The 17,846-nt window shown below is 39.1% G+C and overlaps 2 protein-coding genes and 3 long non-coding RNA genes across 5 annotated transcripts; 2 read left to right on the top strand and 3 right to left on the bottom strand.

Moving 5' to 3' along the window:
• Window positions 1–660: 660 nt before the first annotated feature.
• Window positions 661–1,282, top strand: LOC113466815 (5-oxoprolinase-like). The gene is made up of 2 exons (XM_026822516.1): window positions 661–722; window positions 1,037–1,282. The coding sequence occupies exon 2, from the start codon at window positions 1,094–1,096 to the stop codon at window positions 1,265–1,267; it is 174 nt and encodes a 57-aa protein (XP_026678317.1). The 5' UTR covers window positions 661–722; window positions 1,037–1,093; the 3' UTR covers window positions 1,268–1,282.
• Window positions 1,283–1,343: 61 nt separating this feature from the next.
• LOC113466818 lies at window positions 1,344–1,959 on the bottom strand. The gene is made up of 2 exons (XR_003391104.1): window positions 1,870–1,959; window positions 1,344–1,407 (listed from the first exon to the last, which is right to left on the bottom strand). It is a non-coding gene; the product is annotated as an uncharacterized LOC113466818 (long non-coding RNA).
• Window positions 1,960–2,533: 574 nt separating this feature from the next.
• Window positions 2,534–4,054, bottom strand: LOC113466817. The gene is made up of 2 exons (XR_003391103.1): window positions 3,391–4,054; window positions 2,534–2,694 (listed from the first exon to the last, which is right to left on the bottom strand). It is a non-coding gene; the product is annotated as an uncharacterized LOC113466817 (long non-coding RNA).
• A 4,267-nt stretch (window positions 4,055–8,321) lies between these two features.
• Window positions 8,322–9,722, top strand: LOC113466816. Its single transcript, XR_003391102.1, has 3 exons — window positions 8,322–8,832; window positions 9,084–9,282; window positions 9,597–9,722. It is a non-coding gene; the product is annotated as an uncharacterized LOC113466816 (long non-coding RNA).
• A 123-nt stretch (window positions 9,723–9,845) lies between these two features.
• Window positions 9,846–13,787, bottom strand: LOC103507710 (annexin B10-like). Its single transcript, XM_017443451.2, has 7 exons — window positions 13,604–13,787; window positions 12,997–13,201; window positions 12,472–12,551; window positions 11,675–11,747; window positions 11,394–11,567; window positions 10,443–10,624; window positions 9,846–9,996 (listed from the first exon to the last, which is right to left on the bottom strand). Exons 1-7 carry the CDS (start codon window positions 13,709–13,711, stop codon window positions 9,913–9,915), a joined length of 906 nt encoding a protein of 301 aa, XP_017298940.1. The 5' UTR covers window positions 13,712–13,787; the 3' UTR covers window positions 9,846–9,912.
• Window positions 13,788–17,846: the final 4,059 nt, after the last annotated feature.

The following is a 17,846-nucleotide window of genomic DNA, read 5'->3' as shown; positions in this document are numbered from 1 at the left end:
GGTACCTACTGCATTTTTTCAAATGTCCTTGTCTGTTTATTTTACCCATGACTATGACTAAACACATAGGCTCCAAACCAAATAGGTAACCCCTAGTTGAGGATTGAATCAATTCACTCTAGCCAATATTGGATATTGGAAAACCGAAATACACTGGTTCGAAACCACCATCATACACAACACCAACCTGTCGGGTCCAGCTGATAATGAGTGGCTGGTCTTAGAATTATAATACGTGAAACCCATGATTCTTTTTAAATAATAATAAAGTGCGTCAACAAATCAAAACAATGTGAAAAGACCCAAGGTAGCTCGACTCCCTTGTAAGCTTACATTAAATGAAATTGTAATCACAATTACAATTACATCAGGAAGTAATTAGGAATTGGAAGGTCCAATTACTAATTACATCTGAAATTAATTAGTAATTGAAATTTCCAATTACTTCTTACGATTACACGTCGATTCCCGTTCAGGATCAGCTTTATTCGAAATAGATAAGGTTCGTTTTCGGAACAACTGGCTTTCTCCTATCAAACTGGAAAAAAAACTAAAGGTCTGTAAAATGGTTTGTAAGGTTTGTAAAAACCAAAGGTTTGTAAAGTTCATTTGTAGTTTGTAAAGTGGACTTAAGTAACCCTCTAAAATAATGGACTTCCCTCTCGGTCAGTCCCGAATATCCAGATGCACCAACAGAAGGGATACGGAGAATTCTACAACAGGTGAAGATTTTAGGTGCTGTAATATAAATGCGCATAGCGACCGGTGCCAGCATGGTAGGTGGTAATTGGGAGCTGGATTATTGCGATATATGTATTTGGAAAAATCCTACAATGCTGCAGTGAGCACCAAAGTTGTGATATAGTAACACAAAGAAAGACATTTATTTAAATCACCCCTACTTAAAGGGAATTCAGCTAAAAATCTATTGTGAACATCTCTTCACCACTAACTAAAACATCACTTTTAAGGTTCAGATTTTCATCTCTCAAATTTAGAATCCAGTTCATAAAACTCTCAATGCTTTGTTCCTTAGGAAACTGGACGTAAATTCCAAGGCCTCATTGACAGCTCTCTGATTGGTTGGATTCGTATGGGCACCACAGTCGCAACCAATGCCCTCCTCGAGAAGAAAGGAGCCAATGTGGTACTTGTTACAAACAAGGGCATGAAGGATTTACTCGTCATTGGAGATCAGTCAAGACCCAAACTATTTGAGCTGGTAAGGATTTCTTTTAGACAGGCGACCTCAAGTCAAAGGGCTTGAACCAAAAAGAGAAGGGTTATTGGAATATGTTAATTATAAGTATAAATAATATAAACTAATTAAAAAAAGCTTTAGAGGTGGTAGCGTAGCCTACCAGACCGCCTGCCGGCCCTGATAGAATAGCCCGCGACCCTATGAACCTGACAATAGAGAACATGGGGCACAATCAGTAGTGTGAGAAATTTTTAGAAAATGGTTCAATTTCCATATAGAGAATATGGAGTGCACTCAGCATTGTGAGAAAAGTTTAGGAAATGGTTCAATTTCCACAATCTTGCTTGTTTAGACTGCGGGAGTAAGTAAAGGGACTTTTCAGTCTCATTCTGGCAGGATAGAAGAGGTATATTCTATCTCCATAAGTATCCTCCGTGGCCTAGTGGGTATCACACTGTACATGTACGCCGGAGGTCCCGGGTTCGATTCCCGGCGGGGTCGACGTTTTTTCGGCTCCGTGCTTGAAGTTCGGGTAGCACAAATCGAGTAGCGATCAGTGGCGGCATCACCAGTGTTAAAGGATCATTTTGAAATATAAAAATAGATTGCAAAGGAAGCTCAAAGAAATCCGAAAAAGTTGTAAAAAGCATTTTTAAAAAAAAACTTACGACGCCATGGGTGTCAGTCCACCATCACTTTGCATGAAAAGAACGTTGACTCCTTGCAAATTGTTCTCGAATCCCTTGCAAAAACTCTACAAAGAAAAATGTTATTTAATCAGCTAATTAATAAGTTTTCAATAGTAGAGGTTAGAGGTACCTACTGCTTGGGAGCTGACTGAACCTTAAAAGTGATGTTTTAGTTAGTGGTGAAGAGATGTTCACAATAGATTTTTAGCTGAATTCCCTTTAAGTAGGGGTGATTTTTTTTTTTTTTCTTCTTTTTTTTAGTAGGTATGACTAAAGCAAGTCAATCTCCAGTTACATATCCTAAGAACAAAGTCCTGACTGAAGAAGAGGTATATTCTATCTCCATAAGTATCCTCCGTGGCCTAGTGGGTATCACACTGTACATGTACGCCGGAGGTCCCGGGTTCGATTTCCGGCGGGGTCGACGTTTTTTCGGCTCCGTGCTTGAAGTTCGGGTAGCACAAATCGAGTAGCGATCAGTGGCGGCATCACCAGTGTTAAAGGATCATTTTGAAATATAAAAATAGATTGCAAAGGAAGCTCAAAGAAATCCGAAAAAGTTGTAAAAAGCATTTTTAAAAAAAAACTTACGACGGTCCTGACTGAAAAAAAGCACCTAAAATCTTCACCTGTTGTAGAATTCTCCGTATCCCTTCTGTTGGTGCATCTGGATATTCGGGACTGACCGAGAGGAGTTTCATAACACATTGCTTGCCGTCCGGGCAAATTGCAAATACATCTGTAAAGGTGCCACCTCTATCAATAGCAAAATTGAATTTGCCACTTGCCATGATGTCTTAATTTCTGAAAATAAAATAAAAACAAAAGGTTAAACATTTGTGGCTAGCATTCATACTTGAAGTAATTAAAATTCTACAACATAAAACTTTTGATAAGAATGGAATTGAATTTGCCACTTGCCATGATGTCTTAATTTCTGAAAATAAAATAAAAACAAAAGGTTAAACATTTGTGGCTAGCATTCATACTAGAAGTAATTAAAATTCTACAACATGAAACTTTTGATAAGAATGGAATACAAATACAGGGTGCAAAGTTGTTTTTGGAATGAGGGCCTGCTTTTTAGCTTCTACGTTTAGCCTGTAAACCTGGGCAAGATTGAAAAATTATAGAGTCTATTTACCTCTATTATACACAATACCATTCAAGCTTGTAAATATAGACTGGATCAAAAACTTCTAGCTTGATTTCAGGTGTCAAATGCTTAGCATGTCTATCTGACTATTTCATATTAGGGTGTTTGTAAACTCTTAAACAGCTAAAAGACTGAGCCTGGACACTCAGATCTAACACAAGGGGGAGTGTTGAGGACAAGTTTTTTGTGGGAATTTTGCTATAAATCCCACCATTAAAAAAATACCCTGAGGACGAGTGAAATTACACGGGATTTTTATTGTCGTCCTCTCACAAACATACTTCATAGTGCGCATCACCAAATTTTAACCGAAAATGTAATCTAAGATTAAGATTTTTTTTTACCTGAGAAAAAGTGTGGTAATCGACAATTTTGATTGTAAAATCTCCAATTACAGTTTATTATTTACATTTTACACTAATACACTGATAGGTACATTATTTATTATTTACACTCTGTATCATTGTAAGAGCCAGCCTGGGCGGCAGAAATTGTTAGCGTGTTGTACTAGCACTCTGCACCTCCTAGGTCAGAAGAGGATGCCTCTTCTTTTTCAACTGGTATGTACAACTTTAGATCCTCCAATACAGCCTTCTTTTGCAAGGTTAGAGCAGCAACATCACTTGGCTTCCTTCTTCTTCTTTTAATTCTTTTCAAGGGCAACAACTGAGAATCTTGGGTTTTAAGTTTTTGAGAGGGAGTAATGGTAGAGGTTGATGTCATAGTGGGACACACTGGGACACTTGCAGTAATATTCTTCATAATACTTTCAATATCAGTATCAACTTTGCATAGGAGATGAGAGCTCCAATTACTGCTATTTGAATCAACAGTTTCAAGAAGTTTCTTGAGATTTTCTACAATTCTCATTTTACATTCGTCTCTTAGCAGTGGTGTATCAGCTTCAACTTGTTGTGCACTATTTTCAACATTCCAAACAACGTCCATTGAAGAAGCATTCACAATTTCTTCTTGAATATACTGAGAAGTTTCTCTTGACTTGGGCTGATGAAAAAAAAAAAAAAAAAAAAAAAAAAAAAACAATTCCATCATTTCATGAAACACCTTTTAATTCAGACTCATATGGTCTGTGTTTCAATATACCCATCCTGTAGCATGTCCTTCATTAGATGGGCAAAAGAACTTTATTTTATTATTATTACTATTAATATTATTGTTATTTTTTTTTTTTCAAATGTCCTTGTCTGTTTATTTTACCCATGACTATGACTAAACACATAGGCTCCAAACCAAATAGGTAACCCCTAGTCATTTTACATTCGTCTCTTAGCAGTGGTGTATCAGCTTCAACTTGTTGTGCACTATTTTCAACATTCCAAACAACGTCCATTGAAGAAGTATTCACAATTTCTTCTTGAATATACTGAGAAGTTTCTCTTGACACCGCTTCCAGAACTTCCTGGTACAGACATTCCCGCGGTGTTACATTCTAAGGGAGAAGAAAAAGGATGAAAATCAGACTTGACAAAATAAGTAGGGTGCTGTGATTGTGGGTAGGGAAGTACCAGACCTTTGTCAGATTGGTATGAGGGCATACTACAACTTTCATTGATGAAATACAATATTTCCCATGTTTAATTTGACCCTTGGCATTTTTCCTGTCAGTCAAGCGGTCCACTTCATCATTTTTGCGATGAGCCTTGGCAGATCCATCTTTTTGACAATAGAAATATGCGGTATTGCCTGAGGATCCCCCCTTTTGAGAGAAATAAGAGTAGGTCAATTGTTCTTCAGTTTCTTTCCATTTCAGAAATTCACGGTGGCTGTTGAACTCTTTGAACTGACAAGATTGAATAGAAGACAACTGGTGCATTCCAACCATATGGTCTATCAAATCAATTCGAGTGGAAAACAGGACAGAGCAGCCAGGGAAATTACACTGAAGTTTGGTTTTCTTCAAGGATACACTTTGACAATGATTGGAGTGTCTTTTGAGGTTGTCCTTTCTTGAAAAAGATTTCCCACATTCATTGCAAGTGAATTTACTCACTGTTTCATCAGAGGGAGGCTTCATAGAACAAAGCTTGTGATGTCGACTCAGATTTGACACCTCTATTAGCTTTCCACAGAAGTCACACAGCTTCATCTTCCTTGAACTCATCTCGTACCAACACAGACACACGTTAGATATCTTAAACAAGGCAGTCCAGCAGGGACTATAAAAACACTGACTTGACGACAGTAGACAAAAAACAAAAAAGAGTAGGTACTTTATAGTAGGTAACAGAAACGCTCACTAAACTTGTGACCAGGGACTATAAAAACACTGACTTGACGACAGTAGACAAAAAACAAAAAAGAGTAGGTACTTTATAGTAGGTAACAGAAACGCTCACTTGTGAGTTGAATTAGCGCAAGAAATGCAAGAATAAGAAGAGGTTGAGAAAACTATTATTAGGTAAGTACCTACGAAAAACGAAATTTTACTTCAAAGTTGACTCTTGAGGTCTGAGAAACAAGAAAGTAGAAAGAGCTATACAGAAAATTGGCTGAACTAAAAATGACGGAAAAAAAAGTAGTGTTAAAAAAGAAACAAGAAACAATAAAAATTAAAAAATAACCTCGAGGTCAAAAATAAATAATGAACAAAGAATTTATGGATTTTATGGAGGGAAAGCATGTGGGAAAGGGACGTTTTATGAAAAGTAAACTCCCATCCCCCTTCTGTTGTCATGGGATTTTTCTCGAAAATCTCTTCCTCAACACGCTCCCTTGAGTCCCTGTGTTAGATCCCTGGACACTCTCCATAGTCTCCATCTCCATGCAAGTATCTCAGAGGGTTCTTCGTTTTAGTCTCAATATTTTTTTTAATTTTTATAGTTTTTTCTGAGATAATAAAAAAAAATCATGAGAATCACCAATTATTCAAAAGCCACAACAATGAAAAAGAAAGCTCCTTTTTGTGTTTAACCTAACCCTGTAATAACACTGGTCACTGCTCATTTCCATTGACGAAACTTGACTTCTGAAAAAGTACCATAAATAGGTATCCTACATTAGATTTTTTTTATCTATACCTAAAAATAAAATATTACAATCAAAGGGCGACATTATCGCCAAAGACAATCTCTACCATTATTCAACTGAAAAGAAATATACAAAATACCTACCTAACAAAGAAAACATTTTATTGCGAGCTGACTTGAGTAATTAAAAATTTTCATTTGTTTTACACTGGATTTTAGCAGCAGTTGATGCACCCAGCACCCAACGAACATATACCTACACGAGCGTAAAGTAAAGACCATGAGAAAGACTACTTTTATACGTAAAGACTACTTTTTTGGACACAGGGGACCCTAAAACGGATATTTCCCGATTTTGAAATTTTACCAAATAGGTACCTACCTACCTAGACGTACGTATAAGAAGTACTCACAATTGACAAAATAGAAAGTAAAATCTAAATCTACCTACCAAGGGAAAGGACAGAATCCTAAATATATACAGCCCCTTGTGTAACTGACTGACTCACTCATTCACTCACTCACTCATACTAATTCTAACCCACTTCTAGATGTGCTAGGGAGATGCGGTTTTCACCATTGGATTCCTTATTTTTTGTAGGTACTGGGAAAAATCGGAAACTCCCAAAATTCCAAACCGTTCCCAATATTTTTTTGTACATACTGGGAAAAATCGAAAACCCCCGAAATTCCAAACCGTTCCCGAGATATTGACGTTTTTTAGTCCCCCTATAAGAAATATGCGAGCAGTATAAATAAGCACTATTATTATTATATAGGTAGGTACCTACATAGGTAGGTAGATAGGTACCTTTGCACGTTTATATTATACTTTTCATTTATATTAGCTATTAAAAACAAGCAAATTACAAAGCAAACAAAAATAAATATAAAATGAATCTTAAAAATTGCCGCCGGGACAGCTATCTCACGTCGTCCGAGCTCATCTCAGCCCTGTTCATAAACACAGCCTGAGTCCCTGTGTTAGATCCCTGGACACTCTCCATAGTCTCCATCTCCATGCAAGATGCAAGTATCTCAGAGGGTCAGGGTAACTAACATCTTACCAAGATACTGTAGATTGTGTGTTAATTTTTGTGTTACCTAGTTTAATAGCTATTATTGAAATAAGAAATCAACTTACCTGTTGCTTTGCAGTCAAATAAATTATAGCTGACTTGCCCACAATCATTCAAACCATTATTTTATGGTGTTAGAGAAATTACAGATAATAGGAAAACACTTTACTTGAACTATAAGAAGATAGAGGCATTAAGTACCTGATAACAGTCTCAGATCATTGAACAAGTGATTAGTACAGAAATGATAAAAATAGGTAATTAATTGCCCACAATCATTCAAACCATTATTTTATGGTGTTAGAGAAATTACAGATAATAGGAAAACACTTTACTTGAACTATAAGAAGATACGAAGATAGAGGCATTAAGTACCTGATAACAGTCTCAGATCATTGAACAAGTGATTAGTACAGAAATGATAAATAATTAAATAGAATATAGATACCTAAGCTGAATAGCTGAAGCTGATAAGGAAAAGGGTCGAGGGAAGGAGGAGGAGAGGAAGAGTCTAGTTTCCATGTTGCCAAGCTCACTCGTCACAAAAATTCCCCCACAAAAATCCCCGAGACTATTAAAAATTCCCTCCAGAGTGTTATTTTTCCCTGCATGTCAGGATGGTTGCATTTGAAGTTTAAAACGCGTTTGAAGGGGCATTATGAGCTTAATTAAATGAACGAAGCGAGCTCTGAGTTTTTGACAATTTCATGTTTTTGAAGTTTAAAACGCGTTTGAAGGGGCATTATGAGCTTAATTAAATGAACGAAGCGAGCTCTGAGTTTTTGACAATTTCATGTTAAAAGTTAAAACCTATGTTTGTTTTGCGATAACTCTGGAGAGGTTTATACGATTTTAATCTAGCAAATTGTCCGATTTTAATTTGGCATACCTATATAAGTAGAGTAGGTAGGGCACTCCTAAGTACGAAAAAATCCCAGCCTAGATTCCGGACAAGTCGAACCCACACATGGGGACTTCATGTAGGTTTGTAGGTATACCTATACCTATAAGCCCTCTTTCTGAGGAGGGACTGGGCTATGCAAATTTTAGCTAAATTTCCATTAGGGGTGAGCTTTCATCTTGTACTAAAGTTGAAAATTTGGGTCGGTCCGGGCCAAATCGAAAGAGCGATGCACCGCTTATTTTCCTTCAGTCAAAGGTTGTTAATATACCTACCTATAGGTAATAATAAATAACACTGTAACATACCTACTTATAATGAAACTCTTTATTTATTATAATCATGTACAAAATAAAATATTACAATCAAAGGGCGACATTATCGCCAAAGACAATCTCTACCATTATTCAACTGAAAAGAAATATACAAAATACCTAACAAAGAAAACATTTTATTACGAGCTGACTTGAGTAATTAAAAATTTTCATTTGTTTTACACTGGTTACACTGGATTTTAGCAGCAGTTGATGAATAACCATTTGATGCACCAAACGAACATACCTACACGAGCGTAAAGACCATGAGAAAGACTACTTTTATACGTAAAGACTACTTTTTTGGACACAGGGGACCCTAAAACGGATATTTCCCGATTTTGAAATTTTACCAGATAGGTACCTACCTACCTACCTACCTAGACGTACGTATAAGAAGTACTCACAATTGACAAAATAGAAAGTAAATCTAAATCTACCTACCAAGGGAAAGGACAGAATGTTCAAGTATAAAATCGATTGATCACAATGAAAATAAAGGAAGGTAACGGAAGGATTGATCCCAGATAACAAAAAAGTGCTAGAAACTGCATAAAATGTATATATGTACATATTATATTATAAAAAAAAGACCCTATGATTCTTAATTTTATAATAGGTACCTAAACAAAATTATACCTATCAATCTATCAATAAAGAGGTCCGGGGGGTGGAGGGGGGCGAAGCCCCCCTCCCGAGCACGAAGTGCGAGTGTTCAAGTATAAAATCGATTGATCACAATGAAAATAAAGGAAGGTAACGGAAGGATTGATTATAAAAAAAGAAAAAAAAAAGACCCTATGATTCTTAAATTTATAATAAGAGACCTACCTACCTACCTACCTACCTAAACAAAATTATACCTATCAATCTATCAATAAAGAGATGTTTTCTTAAACTGTTAGCATAATGGGGCATCTTGTTCTGAGCTGACAGTCTAAATAAAGCATTAGAGGTACTTACATACTTATAAATATAAGTAGGCAGATGTAGGTACTTAATACTAAAACTAGATTACGTAAAACTTCTTTTAAATTGGAAGAACCAAGTAGGGTTCCCATGACCACTGCCGAGTTCCCCCGCTGATGAAAAGCGAGGGAAATCCTTTGTGTGAGGAAGGCAGAGGCCCTTTTCTGTCACCTTAAATACTTAGGCATAAGTTGTTCTATTTTTGGTTGATGTTTTTGTTGTTGTTGTTGTTGTTGTTGTTGTTGTTCTTCTTCTTCTTCTTCTTCATAAAGAGGTGTTTTCTTAAACTGTTAGAGGTAGGTACTTACATACTTATAAATATAAGTAGGCAGATGTACTCAATACTAAAACTAGATTACGTAAAAAACTTCTTCTAAATTGGAAGAACCAAGTAGGGTTCCCATGACCGCTGCCGAGTTCCCCCGCTGAAAAGCGAGGGAAATCCTTTGTGTGAGGAAGGCAGAGGTCCTTTTCTGTCTCCTTAAATACTTAGGCATAAGCTGTTCTATTTTTGGTTGATGTTTTTGTTGTTGTTGTTGTTGTTGTTGTTGTTTTTGTTGTTGTTTTTGTTGTTGTTAACGTCTGCGGCTCACTCCTCCTCAAGGCCAAGGAACTTTTATTTAGTTTCGGGGGTTATGGGCTCTTCATTCCCTCTGATAAGATTGATGAGAGCTCTCTTGAAATCGCCTGATGTTTCACTCTGGAAAAAGAAAACATCAAAATTGAGGTAATTAGAGGAAGAACGTAGTGAATAACCAGGACCTGATTCTTGGAAAACTGGTGGATTCAATGAACATCGCCGCGATTCGCCGGCATGTTTATATAGGACATTGATTACAACTTCCATGTGTATGCGGGCCACAAGCTAAGGTATGTCTACACATAGTCGACCGACCGTCGATCGATGTCGACTGACCCGTCCACACTGCCTCGACAACATAGATTCACCTCGTCGATCGACGGCCGGTCGACTATGTTTGGACACACCTTTACATTGGCAGGTACCTAGGTACTTCGCGGGGCCACGTACCTACACAGGGGAGCATTGTCACAGAGTCACACATATAGAAGAACTGAGTCAGTTCCCATGGCTTAATGTGCTGATGAGTATTATTAACGTCCCCTAGAAAGCGCCCTAGAACTTACCTTCACGTGACTTTCCAGGGTTTTGTTAAACAGGCGTTCATATTCCTTCTTGATGTTACCCAGGTCGATTTCACTACGGCTGACTATGATTCGGATCAAGGTCTGCTTGTCCGTGCCCAAGCCTTTCATGGCCCTGTAAAGCTGTTTGGCAAAGTAGCTCACTGGATTGTGAATGCACTCCACTGAAATCGAATAAATAAAGATCATTCATCAATATGAAATCAAATAAATAGAGATCATTCGTCGCCTTTCATGGCCCTGTAAAGCTGTTTGGCAAAGTAGCTCACTGGATTGTGAATGCACTCCACTGAAATCGAATAAATAAAGATCATTAATCAATATGAAATCAAATAAATAGAGATCATTCGTCAATATGAATATGAACATTGATTGCCATTGATAGCCAAAACTGACATTGAAACTCTGTATGGGTTCAACACGAAACCATTACTATAGGGTCTATAGGCTATTAGGCTCCGAAAATTTGGGGGCAGGAGAGCGCTTATAACATGAGAATAGGCTCCACGTACCCTGTTTGGTCATTCGTCAATATGAACATTGATTGCCATTGATAGCCAAAACTGACATTGAAACTCTGTATGGGTTCAACACGAAACCATTACTATAAAGTCTATAGGCTATTAGGCTCCGAAAATTTGGGGGCAGAAGAGGGCTTATAAAATGAGAATAGGCTCCACGTTCCCTGTTTGAAACCAAGGAATAAGACAGTAAGTAAGTATGTAACTAGGCCAGCCACTCACTATCAAGTACCCCTGACAGGTACGGCTGACAAGATCCGCCTGTCAGGTCTACCGGATACCTGATGAGTACACAACTACACACACTCTCAGATATACCTGAAAGGCAGATAGGTACCTACGGCTGAAATGATCCGTTTGTCAGGTCTACCTGATAGTGACTGGCTGACCTAAAAACAGTCAAGAGTCTCACCTATGGCCAAAGTGAGATCCAACAGTTCTCCAGATAGTTCGGCCTTGAGTGCCTGCTCGATAGTTCGGCCCTTCTCAACCTTGTAGGACTCAAACACCAGTGCTAACTGCTCGTAACTTTGGTGTCCGAAAACCTTGACAAACTCCGCTTCGTCTGTTCCCAGCTTTCCTTCACCTGAAAAATAATAAGAATAATAATAATTTTAATCAATAGGTAGGTATCTAATAATAAAATGAAAAAAAAAAAACTAAATAAAACAAACAAGGTGGGTGTGTATTTACCAGCAATATACAATTCTTTAGATAATTCCTTGGCTTTCTCTGGGTTCACTTTCCCGGGTGGATCCCTGGTGCCCTGGAAGAAGAATGAGAGAAAAACAAGTTGATGATTTATGTCTCTACCTATTGTATGATGTCTATTGTCTGTGTATAGGCAGGTATGTAAATTTCCAAGTTTTCTGATAGCATATTCCACTGTCTTCCAAAATGCCCAAGTCTACCAAGATTCATGTAAATCGGAATCGTAAAAGTAACTTCTGATAGCATATTCCACTGTCTTCCAAAATGCCCAAGTCTACCAAGATTCATGTAAATCGGAATCGTAAAAGTAACTTTTTTTTTTTAAATTAAAAGTGAATTGCAATAGGTATTTGACATTGAGACACACAAACTTTAGGTTCAATTGGACAGCATTAAGCCGAAGAGAACCATTCATAAGGCAATTTCCCTTTTATGCTGTCCAATTGACAATTCTCATGTGAGAGATGAAATTCCAAACTTTTGCTGGGATTGAACCCGCGTTCTCCTGTTTACCAGGCGCTTTTTTTTTTTAAATTAAAAGTGAATTGCAATAGGTATTTGACATTGAGACACACAAACTTTAGGTTCAATTGGACAGCATTAAGCCAAAGAGAACCATTCATAAGGCAATTTCCTTTTTATGCTGTCCAATTCACAATTCTCATGTGAGAGATGAAATTCCAAACTTTTGCTGGGATTGAACCCGCGTCCTCCTGTTTACCAGGCCGTCGACTTCTCAACTAAGACGGGACAGGTTTACTAAGAGGTGCACAACGTACCGTTAGAATGAGAGTGACTAGTCTTCTGTAGTCGCCTTTGGTGACATCTAACGCATGTTCTACCAGGGGCCTCTTGTATACTGAAACAGAACAAAAGTCAAATAAAATCAAGCCCAGCTGTGCAACGTAGCCCGCGCGTAGCACGTTTAATAGACCAGTTACATGGTAGGGTAACAGCTTTTTTCTGTGCAACGTAGCCCGCGCGGAGCACGTTTAATAGACCAGGTACATGGCAGGGTAACAGCCTTTTTTTTTTTTTTTTTTTTTTTTTTTTTTTTTTTTTAAGAAGTTTGATAGAGGGAACTGTAATGGCTAAAGTCTTATCGTCCCGGAATCGAAGAGAGAAGGAAGACAGGATAGGGGAAAGCCATCAGCCGTTCTGAAAACGAACATTATCCCATCAGGATAAAATCCGCCCTGGGCGGGAATCCAGCGGGCTAGCGCTTACAAGGCAGACGCGCTAACAACCAAGCTAACTAGGCTGGATTAATAAAGTTCTTTGTACTTTCAATAATTTTCACTCACAAGTCTCATAGTTTTGTACAATCTCTTTGATTTCAGCGTTGGTCTTCGTCACCAGGATTTCTGTCAGCGTGTTTGCATCAAACATGAGTCCGGTGAGCGCGCGATGGATTTCCGAACACATGAAATCCACCGGTGACTTCATCAACGCTTTGACCAGATCCTCGAAGTCGCCACTCAGTTCGGATTTCAAATCCGAAAGAAGATCCTGCAAAATAATAATGAGATTTTGGACTGATTGTAATACTTTCTCATTACTAGTACCTATAGCTCCGCTATACATTAGTGATAGAAAAGTAATAACAGGGCTTATTTATACTGCTCGCATAGGACTGAAAAGTCCCTTTACTCCAGCAGTAGGCTACTACTGTTATTGTAGTCAAATTATTTTGAGGAAAAAATTCCATAACTCGGCTGGGATTGAACCCACGCCCTCCTGTTTAACATGCGAACGTCTTGACCACTGCACCACCGAAGCAGGTATGTTGTGTCATGTTTGTCTCTCTGTCTTATTATTGTTCAGAGAAAGCTAGATAAATACAATTTTTTCATCTGGTGGGTATCGAACCCGGAACCCTCTACTCATATTTCTCAAGAGTTTTCTACTTACTCTATTCAGTTCGATAGGATATTTTTCCAGTATTTCCAGCCTCTGTTTGTTGGTTCTCCGGGTAAGGATTTGTCGGATGACTGTCTCATTGGTGCCAAGGCCTTTCATGGCTGCACGTAGAGCTTGCACGTCTTCCGAGGCATTAAATGGATCGTTGGTACGACGAATTGTCGGCTCACCCTGAAAAGTCAAAATATGTACCGGGTGTCCCGCGAACAACTGTACAACGCTTGAGGATTGAGGACCAAAAGGGCTGCCAGAAAAGACCCGACCAAATAGGGGTTTTTCTGGTAGCCCTTTTGGTTCTGCATCAACCCTCAAGCATTGTGTCTACCTACCTATTATGCATATCTACCAAGCTTTTTAGTGACATGAGTTTAACCCTCCATTCGGCGACCAGCCATTCACCTAATCTAACCTCACCCAGCTCGGATGAACCCGGGGGGTCGATTGATGTCGATCGACGGGGTGAGACTATGTTATCGAGGCGGTGTGGCCGGTTCAGAGTCAACATCGATTCACAATGAATTCACACCGATCGATTTTCGATCAACGGCCGGTCGATTATGTGTGGACACACTTTAAGAGGTCAGATTTTATTATTTTTCAATCGGCTTTTATTGTTTTTCAAAGGCTCCCATGAAGACAAAAGAACGTGTTATAAAAGGTGAAATATGAATGAACTTATTGTTAAGTGTTATGTATGAATGAGGACTTTGTTTTAAAAGATCTAAAAAGGGCTGAGTCACGGTGTCATGTTGACTTTAAACTTAAACTGATAAAAACCTTGTTTAGCCCAATTTAACCTACCATATCAAGAAATTACGTTCCCAGGTACACTGAGGAAAAAAAGACTGATAAAGTGACATTTCAAATTGGTGAAATGTCTTGGATTAGTCTCAAAGTTTTACGATGTTGAGGTCGTAAAATTCATAACTTCTTAGCACGATCGCTGCAGACGGTCAATTTTGTCGCCCCAACAGAACGGAAATACGGAAATTAAGCCCTTCTGTCTATGTATTCCGGTGTGTCCAAATATGGTCGATCGGCCGTCGATCGAAGAGATAAATCTATCTGATCGAGGCAGTGTGGACGGTCCAGACGACGTCGATCGACAGCGACACACCTTTAGAGAATAGGAAAGAAGTAAACTCAGTAGTACCCAAATGTGTTAAACATATTATTAGATAATAAAAAAAGTCTATAAAATAAAATCTCCTCATGTGGACCATGTGGTACTTGTGGTAGGGTACCCATGGACCATGTTGTGGAATGCCCATCCCGGAGTATGCCTCCAACAAGCCATCAGAAAGGTAAGAAGAGACACGATACTCCCCCATTATGTACTGGATCAGCATTATCAGCAAGCAGCAAGTGAAAACCTTGGGCCAGCCACTCACTACTGACAGGCGGACCTGATTAGGTGTACTTGATAGTGTGTGGCTGGCCTGGATACCCATTTCATCTATTTGTAATTGTAATCGAAATAAGTTATTCTCACGTGGAAATCGAACTTGGGACCTCCTGTGTTCCGTTTCACCCACCTCAATGGCACTCTTCAAAGTTCGCTCATAGCGGCGTTCGCTCTGTGTCTTTTTTTATTGTTTTTATAATGGGTTTACCGTCAATCTCGGTGTTTAGATCTTTAAAAAATACTCGTAATATACGTACTGGTGAGCGATCGCGAACTTTTAATGAGTCAGCTTTAGCGATCTCTTCGCAAAATTTAAAATAAAGTTTTAAAGAAAGTGGTTTGACAGGCCACACGGACTAGAAAAGAGAGAAATTCGTCCATTTTACGAGTCATTTGAACAGGTCTGAATTTTACATAATTATGTTTATGTAAAATGGTCTCAAGGAACCTATTCGACTGTACGGTTTTATAATGTCATAGTAAAAAATCTGGTGTGAACATCACACGACTTTCTATTACATTTGCGGAACACGTATTCCAGTATTTCCAGCCTCTGTTTGTTGGTTCTCCGGGTAAGGATTTGTCGGATGACTGTCTCATTGGTGCCAAGGCCTTTCATGGCTGCGCGTAGAGCTTGCACGTCTTCCGAGGCATTGAATGGATCGTTGGTACGACGAATTGTCGGCTCACCCTGAAAAGTCAAAATATGTACAGGGTGTCCCGCGATACTGTACAACGCTTGAAGATTGAGGACCAAAAGGGCTATCAGAAAAGACCCGACCAAATAGGGCTTTTTCTGGTAGTCCTTTTGGTCCTGCATCAACCCTCAAGCATTGTGCCTACCTATATCTGCTAAGTTTTTTAGTGACATGAGTTTAACCCTCCATTTGGCGACAAGCCATTCACCTAATCTAACCTCACCCAGCTCGGATGAACCCGGGGGGGTCGATCGATGTCGGTCGACGGGGTGAGACTATGTTATCGAGGCAGTGTGGCCGGTTCAGAGTCAACATTGATTCACAATAAATTCACACCGATCGATTTTCGATCAACGGCCGGTCGATTATGTGTGGACACACTTTAAAAGGTCAGATTTTATTATTTTTAAATCGGCTTTTATTGTTTTTCAAAGGCTCCCTTGAAGACAAAAGAACGTGTTATAAAAGGTGAAATATGAATGAACTTATTGTTAAGTGTTATGTATGAATGAGGACTTTGTTTTAAAAGACCTAAAAAGGGCTGAGTCACGGTGTCATGTTGACTAAACTTAAACTGATAAAAACCTTGTTTAGCCCAATTTAACCTACCATATCAAGAAATTACGTTCCCTAGGTACACTGAAGAAAAAAGACTGATGAAAAGTGATCGTCAGAAGGAATCTGTCCGGGCCATGACGATAGCCTTGTTTTCTCTGGAGACTCGAGACTACTCGAGAGGTCTATGGACACATTTCACGAAGGAAACTAATTATTTGTAGGTACATAGTTTTATGTTGGACTCTATGGTTCTGTGTCCTACCATGCTCATCTCCTCATGTGGACCATGTGGTACTTGTGGTAGGGTACCCATGGACCATGTTGTGGAATGCCCATCCCGGAGTATGCCTCCAACAAGTCATCAGGCAAGAAGAGACACGATACTCCCCCATTCTGTGCTGGATCAGCATATATTATCAGCAAGCAGCAAGTGAAAACCTTGGGCCAGCCACTCACTACTGACAGGCGGACCTGATTAGGTGTACCTGATAGTGTGTGGCTGGCCTTGATACCCATTTCACCTATTTGTAATCGAAATAAGTTATTCTTCTCACGTGGAAATCGAACTTGGGATCTCCTGTGTTCCGTTTCACCCACCTCAATGGCACTCTTCAACGTTCGCTCATAGCGGCGTTCAAATTCTCGCTTGATATTTTCCAGATCGATCTCACTTCGGCTGATCAGGATCCTCATGAGAGTGGCATCATCCGTACCAGGTCCTCGCATGGACCGGTACAACTGTTTGGTGTAGTAGGCAATCGGATTGTGGATGAAGTCCACTGAAATCACAAACAAGTGGGAATATAAACAGGGATCAGAGCAGTCAAGCCCTAACCAGCCTGGCTAGCTGAAAGTTACAAAGGGTTTATGCTTCAAAGGAAAAGCGCAGGTCCTCATAATGATTGACTGCGGTTCGGGACGGGCAATGTAATCTTGGGTAGAGACCATCAACCCCCCGCGGTGCAGGCACATCGCTAGTAACACAAGTAAAGGAGTGTTTTGCTATTTTCCTTACGGGAAAGTAACTACTGGAAATTTGACCACTGCTCCATTTAGTTTTTACTGTAGGAGTAGTCAATTTTCCAGGGATCAGTGTTTCTGTCTCAGACCAATATCTGAATTCGGAACGAGTGTGGCGGAAAAATCTTCAGACCCAGGTATCTCAATCTTTTACCGCCACACACCTTGGGCTTTTCGGAACACAGGAGGTACCAGGTATCTCAAGCTTTTCCCAACTATCTGACAGACCGCGGTCTGAGCGTAAGTGGTGGGCATCAGACGCGTATTACGAGTCATTTGAACAGGTCTGAATTTTACATAATTATGTTTATGTAAAATGGTCTCAAGGAACCTATTCGACTGTACGGTTTTATTATGTCATAGTAAAAAATTACATATTTATACATATGTGTACATATTCGTATAATTACAATTATTATGACATAATATCGAATGACCAATAAGGCTACCCATTAGTATGAACCCACCCCCTCCTAGCCCATAATTATAATACTAGGCTTCAATTCCCGTCGGGGTCAAAGTTTTTCAGGCTCCGACCTTGGAGATTGCCAAG

The sequence above is a fragment of the Diaphorina citri genome, unplaced genomic scaffold, assembly GCF_000475195.1.
Source record: "Diaphorina citri unplaced genomic scaffold, Diaci psyllid genome assembly version 1.1 scaffold337, whole genome shotgun sequence".
NCBI classification, from domain to species: Eukaryota; Metazoa; Arthropoda; class Insecta; order Hemiptera; family Psyllidae; genus Diaphorina; species Diaphorina citri.
Note: the sequence above shows the minus strand (reverse complement) of the source record. Positions and strands in the feature narration are given on the sequence as shown.